The sequence below is a fragment of the Nipponia nippon genome, unplaced genomic scaffold, assembly GCF_047370975.1.
Source record: "Nipponia nippon isolate SJK-2023a ecotype South Korea unplaced genomic scaffold, ASM4737097v1 scaffold_27, whole genome shotgun sequence".
Lineage (NCBI taxonomy): Eukaryota > Metazoa > Chordata > Aves > Pelecaniformes > Threskiornithidae > Nipponia > Nipponia nippon.
The window spans coordinates 1,497,638-1,514,945 of NW_028262344.1; the positions used below are offsets into that span (position 1 = coordinate 1,497,638).

Sequence of the window (17,308 nt, forward strand, 5' to 3'; positions counted from 1 at the left end):
TACCCCGACAAATTAAATACGCTTTTTTTAAACCCGTTTCGCGTGGAAAACTCAGCCCCCAGCAGGCAGGGGAGAGCTCGGGGCGCAGGCGATGCCCAGGCAGACACGGCTCAGTAGAAACCATTGAAGTTTTATTTGCAGTCACAATGCTTACACTGTATGCAGCAAACACCCTTACAAGTCAACCAGCAATCTGCTCACGCGAAAAAGGACCCAACACACAATCGCCAGAGGAAAGGAAACAAAAAAAAAAAAAAAAAGAAGAAGAAAATTAAAGAGTAAGGTGGTGTCTGGGAAGAGAAACTGAAGCCCTAAGGACCGAGTGTCTGTGGGTAGAGCTGAGCAAGAGGATGCACACGACTAGCAGCAACAATAGTGGAAAAAGTACAAGGCAAACAGGTTCCCTCCCCCATCAGCTTTCCTCCGTAAGTCAATTTTATATCCAAAACATTTATTATGGTGACTTCGAAAAAAGATAGAATCAGCTTAAAGATTTTAAAGGGGGTGTTAAATACTTCATGCTAGGCAAACCTTGTTATTAAGAACCCTCCGAGGCGGCAGGGTGGCTGCAGCGGCCCTGCGCTGCCGGCTGGGTCCGAGCGCAGGCGCGTGCTGCCGCAGGGGCCGGCCGCGCTCGCCGCTGCGAGCTCCCGAGAGCGCGGCGAGCTCGCCCGCAGCCCGAGCATCCCACGCGTGCTTCCCGCTCGACTGAAATGCGGAGGGGGAGGAAGAAAAAAAAAAAAGAAAAGAAAAGGAGAAGGCAGAGCGAGGAGGGTGCATGGCGTGGGTCCGGAGGGAGGCGAGGGCCCTGCGAGGAGCGGGTTGACGAGGGGACAGCGCCTACTGCTACAACCGGGGGATAGGAGAGACACCCACGAGCAAGCACGAATGAAAGACCACGCGGCATGGCTTAGAGTTCCTAATAACAAGGGCAAGACGGTAACAGGGAGTTGTGATTTCAAGGGGCTTAATAAGAAAAAATATACATTTGGAATTTTACAATGCTTTTTTTTGTTGTTGTTGTTGATTTTTTTTTTTTTTTTTGCTTCTCTCTACACTTGTCACTAAATATATCTCTGCACTTTCACACACCCACCCCTCGCCCAGTAAAGCTTCAGGCCTGCAGGACACGCTTTCCTCACTCGCATACGCAACCCTCACGCCAGCACTGGTGCACCAGGACTCTGTAAAAATTTCAATCACACTTTTTTTTTTTTTTTTTTTTTTTAAACTGAGTCAATATAAACCTTGTTCAAAATGTTATGAAAAAATGTACATGTTTATACAAGGCAGGCTGCAGCAGAGCGCTGGCGTTCCACGCAGACATTCGGGTAGGGAGACGCTGGATTCTTGCACCTGGCTTATGCCCTTCCACCCCCTCCCACGGAAACAGAAGCACCCTGCCCCGGTGAGCTCAACAACCCCTCCTGTTCCCTCCTCCCTCGGGACGTGGAGTACGGCCCAAAGCGAGCGCCGCAATCCAGCCCTGGGGAAGAGCAGGGATTAGAAACGCCCTCTTTTCTTTCCATCGGAAACGGTAACCCCTCTGGGCCAGGCCAAAGAGATGCTGCTCTGTACAGGTGGAGTTGGGAGACGTCAGCTCATCATGTCGTTGCTGTTCACGCCGTAGGTGGAGTTCTTCATGGAGTCGTTCACCTCTCGCCTGAACGCCGACAGGTTTTGCGTAAACCTAAGGAAAAGGCGGAGCAGCGCGTTAAGAGCAGGAGGGTGCCCCTTCCTCCCGTGTTTTGCTCTCCGTGAGGCTGCCGCGAGGACCACGGACTCTCTAGGCCGTGCTTCTGCATTCGGCTGGGGGCTCAGCCCCACAAAGGGGTCCCTGGCCCGTACTGACCTGTCCCTGTTCTTGGTTAGGAGGTTGCGTTCGATGCCTTCCATGAGGTTCTCAAAGCAGAGGTGCATGGCCTGCTGTTTCTCCGGAGGCTGGCTGTTCACTATACTGTTCCTCAAGTCAGAGAAATACTGGGGGAGACAAGAGAAGGATGGGTTCATTTTCAGACGAATAGCCACCCTGGCTTTGAGACAGAGCACACGTAACAGGCTCTTGGGAAGAGGGAAGAAACGCGTTACAACTCTTTGGGTGACTTCGAGTGCCCTTAGGAATGAAAGTGAATAGGATTCCTTAGTGCCAAGGCTGCCGCAGGGCAGGGCTGGACACTCTTCCCTCAACACACGATCTCTCCGAGTCCCGACTTCCCAACCACCCACTCTGACTCCGTTCTGCTCCCTTCAGCCCGAAGGCTCCAGCATCATCCAAGCCCAGACAGCTCCTCCAGCTGCAACGGGAGGGTGGGATGTTTACCTTTTCATTGAGCAATATCAAGCCGAGCAGAGGCCGAGACATTGACCACTGGTTCCTGCAGTCCTCAAAGATGATGATATTCAGCACTGTTGACAGCATCTGGAAGAGGGAGAGTGAGGTTTAAAACCAGCCCTTCCATCCCGGCGCTCTCCTCACCATGGCACCGTGGTTGAGCAACGATTCGCCTTTGATGCTTCCAGGGTTGGGGGCCTCAACGCTACAGAGCTCTCGGCATCGTGGGACAAGAGGAGGACCTGGAGCCCCCATGAACTGGTGGGGAACTTCACTGGAGGCACATGGAGGAGGTGCTGAAAGCTATTAGAATATGAGGAGATGGCCTCAAGTTGTGCCAAGGGAGGTTTAGATTGGATATTAGGAAAAATTTCTTCACTGAAAGGATTGTTAAGCATTGGAAAAGGCTGCCCAGGGCAGTGGCTGAGTCCCCATCCCTGGAGGGATTTAAAAGCCGGGGAGATGTGGTGCTTAGGGACGTGGTTTAGTGGTGGGCTTGGCAGTGCTGGGTTAACGGTTGGACTCGATGGTCTTAAAGGTCTTTTCCAACCTAAATGATTTATGATTTACTCCTGACACACTCTATCCTGCCCCAAGGCACACAGGGGAAGACTGTTGCACCTTCACTTAAACAGGGTAACAGCAAGTGCTTAAATGCAGAGAGAGCGTTAGCTTCCTCCAGTCCACACTGGGGGTGTCTGCATTCCCTTCCGCAGCCTCCTTAGGCTAAAGCCAGTATCTTACCTAGCTGGTTCGGAAGATGCAGTTTCTCTTTTCATCCTCAGAAAACACAGCTTCTAGTGCAAAAAAAGCCTGCTTTTCTTTGCATTTGATCTATCAGCAAGGGTGGAACAATATTCCCTGCTTTCACGTGGGAGTCATCCTGACATGCACCAGCGAGCGAGGTTGGATAATGCCATCAGGAACGCGCTGAGCACTGCTGTTCAAAGCAGTACGGTCCGGCAAGAGGCACATAAAAGTGTTTTGCTGTAAGATATGGATATCCAAATCCCAACACAGGGCCCTCTGGAGCACCAAAACCTCTGTGAGCAGGATCATCTGTCATTAAGTGACACGGGGTACCTAAACTACATGGTACGTGTAGGTATATGCTGAGCTAAGCCTGACCTACGCAAGGAAAATGTCTCAGCTCACTATTGATCCTCTGCCGCTGCACACGCAGAGAAAACAAATCCCAGCAAGCTCCCTGTCCATCAGAGGTGTTGCGGATGGAGGCAGGAGACAGATGGCAGATGTGCTACCAGCATGTAAAAAAACTCGATTATCGAACTCGCCCTGCAGAGGCCGTTCTGAAGGCAGGCACGAGCGGCGCCAAGGCAGCACGTGCTCTAACAGGCTGCAAACACAACTTTCACGTGGTCCAAACACGAGCGGCCGCAGCAGAGAGATCGTTCCCGTACGCTGAAGTCTACGCAGAGTCTTGCTGAGCGTGGGGACCCCACGGCGCCTGCTCTGCTGTGAGTGCACGTGTACCACTGAATTGTTCCAGGGATTTAAACAAACTCTGATTTTTTTTTTTTTTTTAAAGCAGCAGAAAAGCGCACGCTCTCTGGTTGAAGGTATGTTTCCTGGCTTCATTTCTATTAACTGCCAGCACCGCCCATAACTGTTTCTCTTTAAAAAAAAAAAAAAGGCAAAAGCTCATTTTTGGCGACTTCCTTTCATATATGAAATGCAAAAATGGTGTTCCTTGCACAGGGAGAACCATGGCCCCGAAGCGTGGCTTTGAATCGGACCTACCATATGATGAATGTGTAGGAGAGATGCAATACTAGCAAAAAATCCTTTTTGCTCTGGAAAAGCCCGAGGCTCTAGAGCAGGGAGCATGCAGCCCCCGTATTACATCATGCTAAGAAAATTCAGGGCTTATCGGGGAGCTTACCGTGCCATGCCACAACAAGGCCCTACGCCTTCGGTCTTTACCTGCTGAATCATCTCCGGGTGCTGCTGCATAATGTGCAGGAACCGGTCGCTCTCCTGGGTCAGAGGTGTGGTCCTCTTCTTGGTGCTGCGAGAAAGCTGCTTGAAGAGATAGGTGACAATGTGGTCCAAACAGGAGCAGCAGCCTGTGCAAACCATGGTGTCTGCAAGAACAGGAAAGGGGGAGATATTGGGGTACTGCCAGCATTTCCCTTGCTCAGATGCACCTGGGCAGGCTCCCAGGGAAACACCACCGTTTATCAGGGTCCTTTGAGGGACTTTGCAAGCAAGAACCACCCTAAATGGGTCAACAACCTCCTCACTGACATATTCACTCTCTCTAATGTTCCAGCTTTAACAGAGGTGAAACTCCTCCACCCATTCGCAGGGTATGTCTTAACTTATCTGCTAGACCGAAATACCACGCATTCAAAGCAACCAAAATCTTTCCCCGCTTCCAAATCAAAGCCCTAAGAGCAGGACAGAGAGCAGGAGGAGTTACCTAGTGCAGTGAGGCCTTCTGAAATGGAAGAGAGAATATACATGATTACATGAGGCTCCAGACTGGCTATAAAATTCATGTGGTCCTGGGTAAGAACTTCCAGCAAGGAATAGTATGACTGGCTGAGCTTGGGGTAATCCTGCAGAAAGAGAGAAAGACTTTTAAGGCCTCATGGCTAGCCTGTAACCATCAGTTAAGGCTTTCCACTAGACCCAACCCATACATTAATCACCTGAAAACTGCTTACTGAATTTCCTGGAAAGAGATCAAACCAGCCTCTCTCACGGCATAACTTACGGGCCAGCACATTTCCCCCCTTCTCCCCCACCAAGCGCCTTCCAAACAGGCTCCAGCAACAATGGCCCAGCAGGTTCCCAACGCTGTTCTATCAAACCATCTTTCCCCACTGCTTCGCTCTTTTTTAAATGGGGAGCGTTAGCTGACTAATGCCAGTGCTGGAGATGCAGAGATAGGAACGGCTCTCCAGGTGTCCGTGCAGAGTGCCAGATCACATGAAAATCAACACGCGCAGCGCTGGGCTCAGCAAGCCTGCACTGCAGTCAGTGCCACAGGCCCCTCCGCAGCCCCCAGACTGGGAGGGACTCTGCTGGGAGTCCTGCAAAGTGGCCCCATCTCCAGAGTTGCATTTGAGCTGCACATCTCAAGAGCAATGGTTTGGCCACCAGCATATTAAATCAAGAACGTGCTGAATGCAGTCACAGAGATGGCAACAACTTCCTTCAGGTCCTCCTATGGTAATAAGACAGATAAGACTTGGGAGGAATATATGCTGCCCTCTCTCCTTGATATTTTGCCAAGTAGGACTGTGCTGATAGGGTCTCAAAGCTCTGCCGCAAAAGGGATTTCTGTATAGGAGGTCTGGATAGGAGCAAGACCCTGTAGGTGGATGTCTTCAGCAAGCAGGTTGCGCTGTAATTGCTGATGCATTGAGATCTCTGCCCCCAGGCAACACAGGGAAGAACAATCCTTCACTCACAGGAAGTGTTTCTGAGATAGAGGAGGAATTATTTTGGTAATTGCTCTGCTGAGACTCGGAGCGTACCCCGCTGGAGAGCTGAGCAGCAGGGCCTTGGGTGGTGGGGTTACAGCCCTCACGCAGGACCTGCCGCTGCACATTCCAGGAGCTGTAATTTCCTGCTGGCCTGTGCCTATACTGGGGTTCCAAGAAGTGGCACGAGTTCACTCGTCTCTGTGATTAAAGTATTCCTTTACTGTATAATCTTCCAACCCTGTCTTCCCTAGCCGTGTGTTTACACTGCTAATCACAGGTGTCAGCTTACCAGAAGGTCACTGTGAGGGATGGAAAGCAGAAGCTTGATAAAAGTTTGCAAGGCATTGTCCAGTGCATCGTCCCCGTACAGACGGAAGACCCCAAAGTTGACGTAGCTCCCGCTCAGTGCAGCCTTCAGCATAGAGAAGCAGATGGAAATCCCCTTGAGCTTCAAGGCATAGACTTGATCCTTTGGGACCTCCCCAAGCGTTAGGATACGATTTCCTGCACGAGCACAGAAGCGGACTCAGTATTTCAGCAACCACATCCAAACCTTTTCTCCCCCAGGGTGCAGGAAAAACAAAAGTAGAGCCATAAGGAGTGACTGAGAAGTCAGCCACAAGCACCAAAGACTTATTCCCCAGCCGAAGGTTAAGGAACCTGCTACAAGTTAAAAGTGTGCCTCTACTAGGAACCATGGGAGGGCACAACTGCATGTATTTTTGCTGTGGAAATAGGACAGCATAAGGACAGGATTGCTCTCCACTTGCTTCACGGGTTTGCCCATGTCACCTTGCACACTCGCAAGGGGCTCAGCTGGGCTCCTGCTCGTTGCTGTCATTTTCTTCCTCAATTTGCATGGCAAACACCCTGCCCCTTCTGCTTGCCTGCCTACCCAGCACTTCAAGCAGAAGCATCTCCCTGTATCTAAGCATGCATTCAGCAAGCGATTTGGCACTGCTTCCCAGCCCGCGCTCGCTCTCTGAGCTGGCAAGTGCCCCAGCCCTTGCTCCTCAAGCGAGCGGAGGAGTCAAGGGCAGACCGAGGCTGCCTGGATCCCACCGGCTGGGTACTCACCATACGTAGTTATCATTTTACTCGTTTCTCGGAAGAGCAGGATGCCATTCGGTGAGGACACATCAAACTGCAGCCGTTGGGATCTAATGGAAAGACAGGAAATAAATTGGAGCTCAAACATAGCAGGGAGTAAAACCAAAAGCTAATACTCCAGCACCTCCACGTGCTGCTGCGTACTGGGGCACCCTCCTCCCAGGGCTGCTCCTGAGAGTTCAACAACTGGTAGAAAATAATGCTGTTCATTACCAAAGCCAGACAGGACACAGCCACTTAGGGACAGACAAGCTCTGCTGTCGCAGAAGAAAGGGCCTATATTTCAGACGTTAGGAATATTACAAGGTCGAGGCTGGAAATCCTGTCTTGGCAATAGTCACTAGGCTACTGTACACAAACACAGAGAACATCTTGGAAGCAGCATTGTAGGGCAGGCTGACTAGCTCCTATTCATAACATGACCAAGAATTCAAAGCTTGGCATTTTTTCCCCCGACAGTGAATAGATCTTACAATTGAAGCACAGCGAGTTGTCCGGTTCACCTCTGAAATAAATGAGTGGACATATTCCAGTAAGGATTGTCCTACTGCAAAAGATGCCGCTCGGATGTGGCAAACACTCGGACAGTACGGAGAGTCAACTCTCAAACGACTGCGCCTGAACCTTGTGTCCCTTCCACTCGGCTGTAACAACGATCCCTTCCTATAGGGTTGTGTTCAGCTGGCTGTAAGCCAGAGCAACATCTTGGCAACCTTCCACTGTCAGATTAGACAGCTTCTGAATTATCTGAATAGCGTCAGAGGTACCTCTCTGCTGGTAAAAAAGAGATGATGCTCTAAAGTGGTCATCTGGCTGCCAGATAGAACACCGCTCATTTTAAACACAGATTTTAAAAATTAACATGAGTTGTTCCATCGTATAGTGCTGTCCTTGAAGCAGACGCTGAACAAATTCAGCGCTTATTGATCATGTCTCTTGGACTGAGTCATGACACGACTGATATCCGACCTGTTAGCTTTTCTTCCCCACTGAAACAACACCAGTTTTCCCCCCGTCCTCTTGGCAGCCTTTATAGCATAAATAGACTGAAGGAGAGGAAACACAACCGGGCACCAACACCCACCCAAAGGCTGAAGCAGCAGACAGACACAAATCCCTGCCCGCTTTCAGATGCTGGAGGTTCATACCTATTATGTACCAACTCAGCCATCAGTTTGAGGACGGGTGTAGTGCAGGCTGGGTCATGGTACCAGAGTTCAATTGCCCGCTGTAGGATTGGCATGTAGGATGGGTAGCTGCAAGGTGAAAGCTAAGGAACTTGGTTGCTTTGCATGAAGAGAAAAGGTCACAACTTCTACCAAAAAGGCATATTTTGTGTACTGGACCCAAACCTTGCAAAGGAGCTTACTGAACAAGGTTAAACAGAGATGCTGCTTGCTGGGGTCTGCTTTATCACAGAAAAAAAAAAAAATTAAAAAAAAACCCCAACCCTTAAGTCCATTGAAGGAGTTGCATACACACTTCTTATACTAGGAAAAATCAGAACCAAAAAGGTTTTGAATGAAAGGGAAGACAGATACAAAAGATCTGTCACTGCAACAGACAGCTGACCTTCACCAGCCAAAGAGAAACCTGGAGCCCAGATACCGTGCTCTTTGAGCAGCTATGCTCTCATCAAGAGGACAAAGATACCGACTGCTGCTGGCGTTAGGGAGCAAGAGGAAAGGTTTTGCTGCTGCTGAGACACAAGCATCCCATTAAAGGCCTTTGTGCTTTACAGGTCAAATCTCTTTAAGTCCAATCGGAAAAACCCCAAACAGTTCAGCTTTGAGCAGATTTTTAGGTTGACTTGGTTGCAGACAGACCAAGTCAAATCTATTTTAGGGCTTTAGAGACAGGACACTGAGTACTGTAAAAGTCAAGAGAAACCCCAGTCAGGATTTAGCAGGGAAAACAGGGCATTGGGATGCAGTCAGACAGAGTTCTCCCCTCTGACAGACAGGATGACTCAAGTTTTAGGGCACGAAAAGGATACATCCACTCAAATAGCATCATGAAGCTGGTCTTGGCATTGAAGGCAAAGGCTATTCCCCTCAAGTCTCTCACCAAACCAACCAAAGTTCTCTGTATTGCAAAAGAAAAGAGATGTTAAAGCATAACACGTATATGGATCTCTCCTTCCCTGGCTCCGCCAGCCCAGAGCCACTTCCCTTCCTCCCATCCCAACAGCAATACAGCCTTTCTGTGCTGGACGCCAGTCCCAGGTTAGGCAGTTCTTCCTCTTCAGCGCCAGAAGCCCTCTTTAATTTGAGCCAGTGCAGTGACAGTACAGGGATATTTCATTCCCAGCAGAAGGAAAGCTGGCAGATGATGCTCACTGCTTCAATTATGAACTACACCTAGAGCCCAAGGAGTACAGGGACATCACCGCTTCCTCATATACTGAAAGAAAAGCACCTATCACTCCAGCAGCTACTTGTCTCATTCAGAGGGCAGAAAGGCTCTCACTCTGCAGGAGTTACTTGTTCTCTCCCATCCGTTTGAACTGAAAATGTCGAAGCCTCTAAGGCAAAGAGGAGGGAGAGCATGGATAACAGGGAACGTCCTACCCAACTTACTTTTGCCTCTTGTTCATTGAAAGTATTTGTGCTGAACATCTGTGCCACAGTCTCAAAGGCAGCTGTGAGGGGAAGCATGAACTGCTCATACTGATCCTCATCTTCCCCTGAAAGAAAAAAAACAACCAAGAAATCAGGAGGAAATAGACTGCACATCCCTGCGCCCCGCAGTACTGCCTGTGCTAGACATTCAGATATTGCTCACCCACGGAGCTAGAGGCAGAGAGACCACGGGTTTCCAGACAGGTGATCTATCACTGCCAATAGCTAACTTAGAAAAAAAGACTTAGAACAACTCCTGCCACCTCAGGAAAACATTTGGAATATTATGAAGGAAAAATTTAGCCCCAGCCTTGGTGGTGTGCACCTCTGGACTACCTGTACCCAGCAACGTGGTGTCAAACCCGCTCTTGAGCTTCTTTCCCCTCCTTTTTCTTATCCCATTTGGCTTCTGCCGTTCCAGCATCCTTTCCTGCAGGAGCTTACAGCTCCCTAAATAGCAGGACCCAGCATACCGCAGAGCCCAGCGTCCAAACCACAACGTCACCATTTTGCTCTGGTTTGCAGGAAAAGATCCAAATACCTAAATCCACCATGAGAAGACGCCCAAGTGCAGTGTAGAACGTAGTCCGACATCTCATGTCAGTCAGGTTGGACTGATTGTTAATGCCCAGGAAGGAAAAGTGCTCACTCTGCAAATGGAAGAGAAGAGATGGGTTAAAGGGGAACCACCACCTTGAATGGGCTCCTGTATCAAGGGCTGAGGATCCCTCAATCCCCTGGCTAATTCTCAGTTTGTGCAAGGATGAGAAGCAGCGAGCTGCCCGCTTATCTTGCTAACCACATCTGCTAAGGGTCTCGGAGAACAGGCCACCAGAGGGCAACAGGCACCGCACCTGCACACCCCGGAGCACTGTCCTATCTGCTGGCAAAGATACCAGCTATTATCTTTCATCTTGGAATTCCCCAGGACCAGATGAACAAGGAAGTCTTGCTTTGCCTCCAGAGCAGAGAAGCAATCTGCCCCCCTTACTCATGGGGACCCTTCAGGCATTAGGGTTGCTGAAAACCAGCCCTCTGCAGACAGATCCCCAGTTACTCTGCCTGCATTCCCCACGGAAACAGTAGCCCCAGACAATGCAGTCTGAATGCAGCTTCTGGGCCACACACAGGACACGGGACTGCTTGCAAAATATCCCCTAGCTCAAGGAATACAGCGCCTCGTTCAACCACTCCATGCAAACCTTCTGGATGTGGGGTTGGGAGTCCTATCGCTACAGCATCGGAGCATCAAATGACCACACGCTTGCAGAGGCAAGTCAGAAATCTGATACTTTGCTGCTGGCTTCTAGTTGCTCATTCTAACATTTCTGATTTCAAGTCAGCACCCCAGATCCACACAGGGAGCACCATACCTGACCAAGTGTGACCAAGGAACAAGGCTGCTGCCCTGACCACTGCAAGCGATGACACTTCTTCCAAATCAGCACTTTCAGAATGAAAGCTGGGGCACTGAAATGCTGTTATATTTTGCATTCAATCGCATAAACAGCCCTCACTGCTGTCTGCCTGCGTGTGCAGCAGTATCAGCTGCCTCCTGCGTTTCACTCTGGAGATGGCTGTCTTTCAGTGGAGAGTGAAGAGACCCCCACATTAACCCTTCAGGGACGAAAGGTACCCCCCATAATCACAGCCCCTCAAAAGTGAAGGGCAGGCTTTGAACAAAGAGACATGGAACACAGATCACATTTTCTAGAGGCTCATCTAGTATGATGGAAGCATCTCGGAGACAGGTAAACTTCAAAAGTGTGTCCAGGTGTTAAAATTAGGGGATTATCTCAGCTGCACAAAGGCAGACGGAAGAGTTTGCTGTGAGACGAAAAGCAGTAGGTGAAAGGACTTACCGTGTGATTGTTCAGCATGAACTGTACGGCGCTCAGTTTCACCAGCTTTCTAACACTACTGTATGTAATGGGGGTGTTAAGGAAGCAGCAGAGTCAGGAGAAAACTTCTTGCAATGCTTGCAAAGCACTTTCCAGGGCAACACTGGAAGGTCACCTACGTCTACATTATTCAGTATGTTCTAGCCTCTCTTCCATCTGTTTCAAGAGCAATCAAGTTGCATACATCTCTACTGTAGAGACCTGCAGTGACCATTTTTATTTACTCTGCCAGCAAGAACAAGTAGAAGACCATAACATAGACTGTAAACAAATTAACTGTGGAAGTAAGCTACAAAGCAATTATGATCCAAAATAAAAATAACTACGTTATAGCCACCTGCTACAATTCAGCGGCTAGATAAGCCATTGAGCAAGCACTCTCACTCTGCTCTTCTCACTACCAAAAAGATGGAGCTGTTCAGGAATCTGTTACACGCAAAGCGCTGCTGTTCCAGCCGAGCATCTGGGTCACTCTTCCCCCATCCTGAGGTTTAAGCGTTCTGCGCACCCAACAGCTCTTCTGAAAAGGATATCCAATGGAGAGGTCATTGAGCAGCTGCAGCGTCTTGGAGGTGATAGGCTCGCATCGACCCCAGTACTTCAAGTTGGTGATGCTAGGGAAGAGGACAACAAGGACGGATCAGAGGGGTTTGCTCAGCTTCCCCTTTGCTGTGCGGCGGGTTCTTCCAGTTCAAAAATCACCCAACATCATCAGCTCCACCCTCCACCGAAACCACAGACATCACAAGCCACAAAATATTGGTATAAAATTACTGTACTTACATTTGGTTGACTAGAAAAATTATCCTTCAGATAATCTTCACTACTTGGGTCCCAAGCTACACTGGCCCATACCCAGGCCCTTGGAATTCTGTGGCACTCCAGGGCTGGTTTCTGCAGCAAGGGTAAGAGAATTCTGCGGCAGTGACTACATGCAGACGTATGCAATTCTGCACCTGCACCATCCACTGTCAGCTGCAGAATTCTAGTAGCCCTTGCTTCTTCCAGGAGAGCCATTTCACCCCTTGGGGATGATGCGCAGCCAGGGCGCGCGAGGGTAGGCAAAGCCCCATGCACGTAAAGACGGGGGCGATGCTAAAGAAGTCGAAAGGGGAGCTAGCGGCTGCACGTCGCCAGGCGCACGGCACTGGGCGTCAGCATTGGAGCTACTGAATTGGTTCAAAATGCTAACGGAGGCTGCCAAAGACATGACAAAAAGCCAGTCGACAGGTTTGGTCCGGAGGAGAGCTGCCAAGGAACAGGCCGAAGAGGGTGCCTCCCAGAGTGGAAGAGTTTTAAGAAAAGGAGTTGTGCTACTCTGGTACGGAACAGCACAATTTCCAAAGAAAACCTTTGAAGGAGCAGTCCCCTCCCCATAGAGCTTTCGTGGCTGGTGATTGCCAATAGCCAAGTGACAGGGCACGAGTGCTTGAGGCTGTCCCCTCTCTGACTTTGGTTTTACCAAGCAGGCACTGGAAAGAGAATCCTTTATCCTGGTGTACGGCTTATTTTTGTGTCTCCATAGCCCAGGCTAGAATCCACGGTGGATAAATCAATCCTGGATACTGTGCGTGACTTAAGCCCTGATAAAAGCTGTAATTCTCTCGAGTAGCCAGAGGTTACTAGCTTCAGACTGAACAACACTACCTCATATTCCAGTTTTCCTGGTTACAGCTTCAAATAAACCCTGGAATCTCTGATGCCTGCAAGCAGGAACACTTACATTTTTCCTATGAAGACGCTCAGGACCATGGTCTCGTCATTCAACCCCAGGACCTCTGAGAGACGGCGGTACAGCTGGAGGGGAAAAAATAACACCAATTTAAAGGCTGTCAACAGAACAAGTAATGATCAAGGATTATTTGGTTTTCACTTGTTCTCCCTTTGTGGCACACATGCCTGGGAGGGTGTATGCTCTGGGCTTTCCCAGATCAGTCGAACAATGCAGAGATGCTTGTGATCTGATCCGGACCAACGCTTGCCCTAATCACTGCTACCTCTTTTCTATCACTAGTCATAGCAGGTTCAGAAATTGTACACAGAAGCCGGAGTACTTGCTTTTCCTAGGGAAAGGGGACATAACTATGCTCCTCCACCTGCACCTACACGCAGTTTCTTTGTGAATTTGCCTGGAACTCTAAGCCCCTTCACTGCTCCGAAGTCTGTGAGATGGGGAAGGAAGGTCATAGGTTACTGGAAAGGAAGAGAATCTAATTCTACAGTAATGATGTTCCCATTCTTCTTTTTTTTTTAAATTTAAAAAAGGTATTTTGCATCTCTAAAGATGCACCAAGGCATTCAAAGTCCAGTACACGTACAATTGCCTTGTGATGAAGAGAATGGATATTTATCTTTACTTTAGAGCCAAGGAAGCAAGGCACAGATGCTAAGCTCAGGCTCCTCACGGGTGTATGACGCAGTGCGGCTCACACACTTTCACAGGTATACAGGCCTAAGGAACTCATCTGAAGTCACAGCAGAAACCTGGCAGATAACAAAACTGAACCCAGGTCTCAAGTTCTAGGCCACTGTCATAGTCACTGGCTCCTTCCTGATGCACACAGAACACGGTATTTCAAAAACAGCTCAGGGTTTGCAACGTTAACACTGGACATGTATCTAGAAAACACAGCAGACAGGTCTCTCAAATATTTTCGGCTATAAGGACGAGAAAACAAGTAATGTCACTTGCTTTCATTTAAAAAGGGAAGCTATTACTGGACTTCATATCACCAGAGACACAGCAAAGGGGGCTGATTACCTTGGAAGACTTCTGCACCTGATCTCCAATATAGATCTTCCGGAACTGCTCAAAGAAGCTCAGCATGGCAAGCTCCAGCTTCTCATTCCCAGCCTGCGCCAGACGAGAGTCCGTCAGGTTCATCAACTGCAGCACCCTGGAGAGAGGTGGAAAAAAACACACCTTGCTGATGGACACCGGGAGAAAGGACGGATTTCTGGCACATGGCGTTGTTCCCAGGCTGCGTGCAAGAGTATTTTTTACTTTCTGTGGGCACTGTCGTTATGGGTCAAGAACTGACAAAACTGGCAACAAAACACTGACTAGGGCACGTTCCTCTTCTGTGCAAGGCCATTATAAGGCTTCTGTACTCCTTCTAACAGGGATGCAAGGCCTTGGTTGTAATTTGCTGCAGAAGTGAGTTTCGGGTGCTTTAGCGCACTTACCCAGGGACTGGTGCATCACATTCTCAAAACCACTTGAGAAACCACTACCTGCTCCCCTCACAAGAGCCTGACTCTAAACGACACTCTCACTTCAGTTTGGCTTTTGTTGTGAGCCCTGTGGAAACAACGCTGTGACTGGTGCACGGGCTCGAGGAGCAGACCTTGCTGGCAAGGAAGGCGGGAGGGATTTTCGGGTAAATAACACACATGCAGCAGAACAGGGGGGACAAAAGCAATGACACTCTTTTTGGCAAGTGCCACAAAGCACAGAGCGGGAAAGAAGATAAAATGTAAATAGACTTCTATGAACAGGCATCATATACGCTGGCGCTAAAATAGAAAGGTTTCACTGGCTGAAATATATACGGGGTCCTGCTATTTCCCCTTCGATAACTCGTCAGCTACATGGGAAGCCAGTGCTTGATGTTATCCATTAGCCAGGGCTCACCAACAGCCCAGCTTCCATACGTTCACAGTTTAGCTCCTTTTCCTACCCTAGCTTCCAAGCAGAGCCATTAGGCTCTGGACCAGAAGACGCTCAGCGTGACTCAAGGTGGTTCGTGAGTAGTAAGCTACATGTTCTCACATCCGTCAATTAAAGCTTGCACTGCAGAGGATTTACAATCACAAAAATCCAGCATGTGTTAGATGACATTATAAGGTTTTAACAGCTATAGAAAAACTACAATATTCACAGCATATTTACGGACAAAACCCACTTTGGATTATTACTAGGCCTTCTCCCCCCACCCCAGCAAAGAACCATCATGCATTTAGTTCTACTCCAACACATGCATTTAAACCCGGTATAACCCCCCTCTTACATGCTCTTCCCCTCTCATCCTCTTTCTTAAAACCCAGATTTCCCAATTTAGCCAAGCCACAGCAGGAGTTTGCTGACTGGCTCTACCCACTGCCGCCAATCTCTTCTTTCAGGATGGCCAATTCCACACTGTTCTTTTCAGCAAAAAGAGGGGAAGAACATGGTGGCAGCTTCATGATAGCAATTCTTTCGTTGACTTCAATAGCGGTGCAGCTAGAAAACAGTCAGCATCCCTACCGACAAACCAACTCGCCATCCATCGCATCCTGCTCATCCGTGCTGGCGAACGAGACCCTACCACCAATCACTGCCCCGATAATATAGACGAGCCACGTCAAGCGCCCTGAAACCAACAGAAGAGATCAGAACCAAGTACGTCACACATTACACGGAGGAAGCAGAGATTTGCATTTTATCTTGGCAAAGACGGGATTCACAAGGAGTATCTTTCTGCTGTAGTGCCCATCTATACCAAAATTACTCAGTTTTCCACTTGGTGGAGAACAGGCACGACTTTACTAGAAAGGAAACGAAAATGCCAGGTCTTCCTGGAAGGTTTTAATTATTTAAAGCTCTTCCACTGCAGAAAGCCACTTCCTTGTAAAACTGTATTCTGTGTATTTAAACATGTGCAGATGCCAGCAGGCAGTGATTATTCTTTCAAAGTACATGGGGCTGGTGGAGAAGTCAACATCATACGGAGTTTTGACCCCACAAAAAAAGGTACTGTGTTACATCAGACAATACTGTTTCAGAAGGAAGAGGAACAGTGTCCATACTTGTGCTGAGGCAGCCCAACTCCTCCACGAAAGGAGAAGCCAGCTACATTATTACAGCAGGGGCATAACACAGCTATACCTGAACCTCCAAAGGAACTGCTTCTTTATGGTCAGTGTTAAGCAATTCCCAAACCAACCAGCTGTGCAAGTACAAAACCTCCATGCTGAAGCCACCCGATGCTGTGGAGAGACACCCTCCTTCAGACAGTGGCACCAGCTGAAAATCCCACTCCCAGTTACTCATGACCAACCACCAGCTGGAGATTTCTGCCACACAGCCAGCGGGGAGGTTCAAATGAGCACTCCGTATCCTGCCTCGGACAAAAGAGGGATGGGGCAGGCAGTGCTGACCACCTGTGGACAGGGGAACATCCTCATAACTTGTCTGTGAAAGACTGGGCAAGGAGATGCACTACATTTCCCCAAAAAAGGAAGGGAGACAGTTGTAGGACAGCAATATCTTCAACCAGCGCTGCTGTGCGTGTTGGGAGTGTCTGTCCACAGCCAAAAATATTCTATACCATACGGGCACCTCTCCAAGGGAATGTTTGAGATCTGCCTCCCCATTTATGGATTTCACCACAAATGCAGGCTTCTGAAATGGTACTTGTGAGAACAGGCAACCTACTGCAAGCTCACAGGCCACAGCCCTCCCAACACGCTCACCTTCCTGTACAGCAACGTCCATGGGGCTGGCGGTGGCACTCTGCAGCAGCTCCTGGTAGGACTGGGCTGACTGGTCGAAGAGCTGCACAAGCAGAGCGCAGGTCTTCTCGTACTCGCATCGGCCGATGGTGGAGAGCTGATCTAGCTGCTGTTGCACCAGGCCAGTATCATCCAGCGGATCCTCCAAACCATCCCTAAGCAGCAAGAAAGCAGATTAAAAAAGAACTTAAAATGCAGAGATAGCTTAAACCGTAACATAAGCTTATTTCTGTCAGGTAGAGGATGCTTTCCTTGGCACAGACTAAAGTCTCTGCCTCTACTACTTGTCACGATGGAGAGTTACACAGATGACGTAATCATCTGATCATTACTGCGGCCATAAATCAGAATAACAGCAGCGGTTCAGGTGGAGAGGCCATCAGGACCTGGGATGAG

General features: G+C 49.1%; 1 protein-coding gene across 1 annotated transcript in view; it reads right to left on the minus strand.

The window, feature by feature from the left end:
* Nucleotides 1-114: 114 nt before the first annotated feature.
* XPO7 (exportin 7) overlaps nt 115-17,308 on the minus strand; it is a 32,650-nt gene continuing 15,456 nt past the window's right edge. Inside the window, exons 11-27 of the mRNA XM_009468817.2 lie at nt 16,874-17,067; nt 15,666-15,771; nt 14,181-14,316; nt 13,143-13,216; nt 11,953-12,033; nt 11,381-11,444; nt 10,060-10,168; nt 9,477-9,583; nt 8,894-8,982; nt 8,046-8,153; nt 6,865-6,947; nt 6,077-6,291; nt 4,776-4,914; nt 4,277-4,437; nt 2,321-2,419; nt 1,853-1,980; nt 115-1,690 (exon numbers count right to left, since the gene is read on the minus strand). Coding sequence (XP_009467092.2) covers nt 1,597-1,690; nt 1,853-1,980; nt 2,321-2,419; nt 4,277-4,437; nt 4,776-4,914; nt 6,077-6,291; nt 6,865-6,947; nt 8,046-8,153; nt 8,894-8,982; nt 9,477-9,583; nt 10,060-10,168; nt 11,381-11,444; nt 11,953-12,033; nt 13,143-13,216; nt 14,181-14,316; nt 15,666-15,771; nt 16,874-17,067 — 1,987 coding nt within the window. The 3' untranslated portion in view covers nt 115-1,596. The remainder of the gene's footprint in view (nt 1,691-1,852; nt 1,981-2,320; nt 2,420-4,276; nt 4,438-4,775; nt 4,915-6,076; nt 6,292-6,864; nt 6,948-8,045; nt 8,154-8,893; nt 8,983-9,476; nt 9,584-10,059; nt 10,169-11,380; nt 11,445-11,952; nt 12,034-13,142; nt 13,217-14,180; nt 14,317-15,665; nt 15,772-16,873; nt 17,068-17,308) is intronic.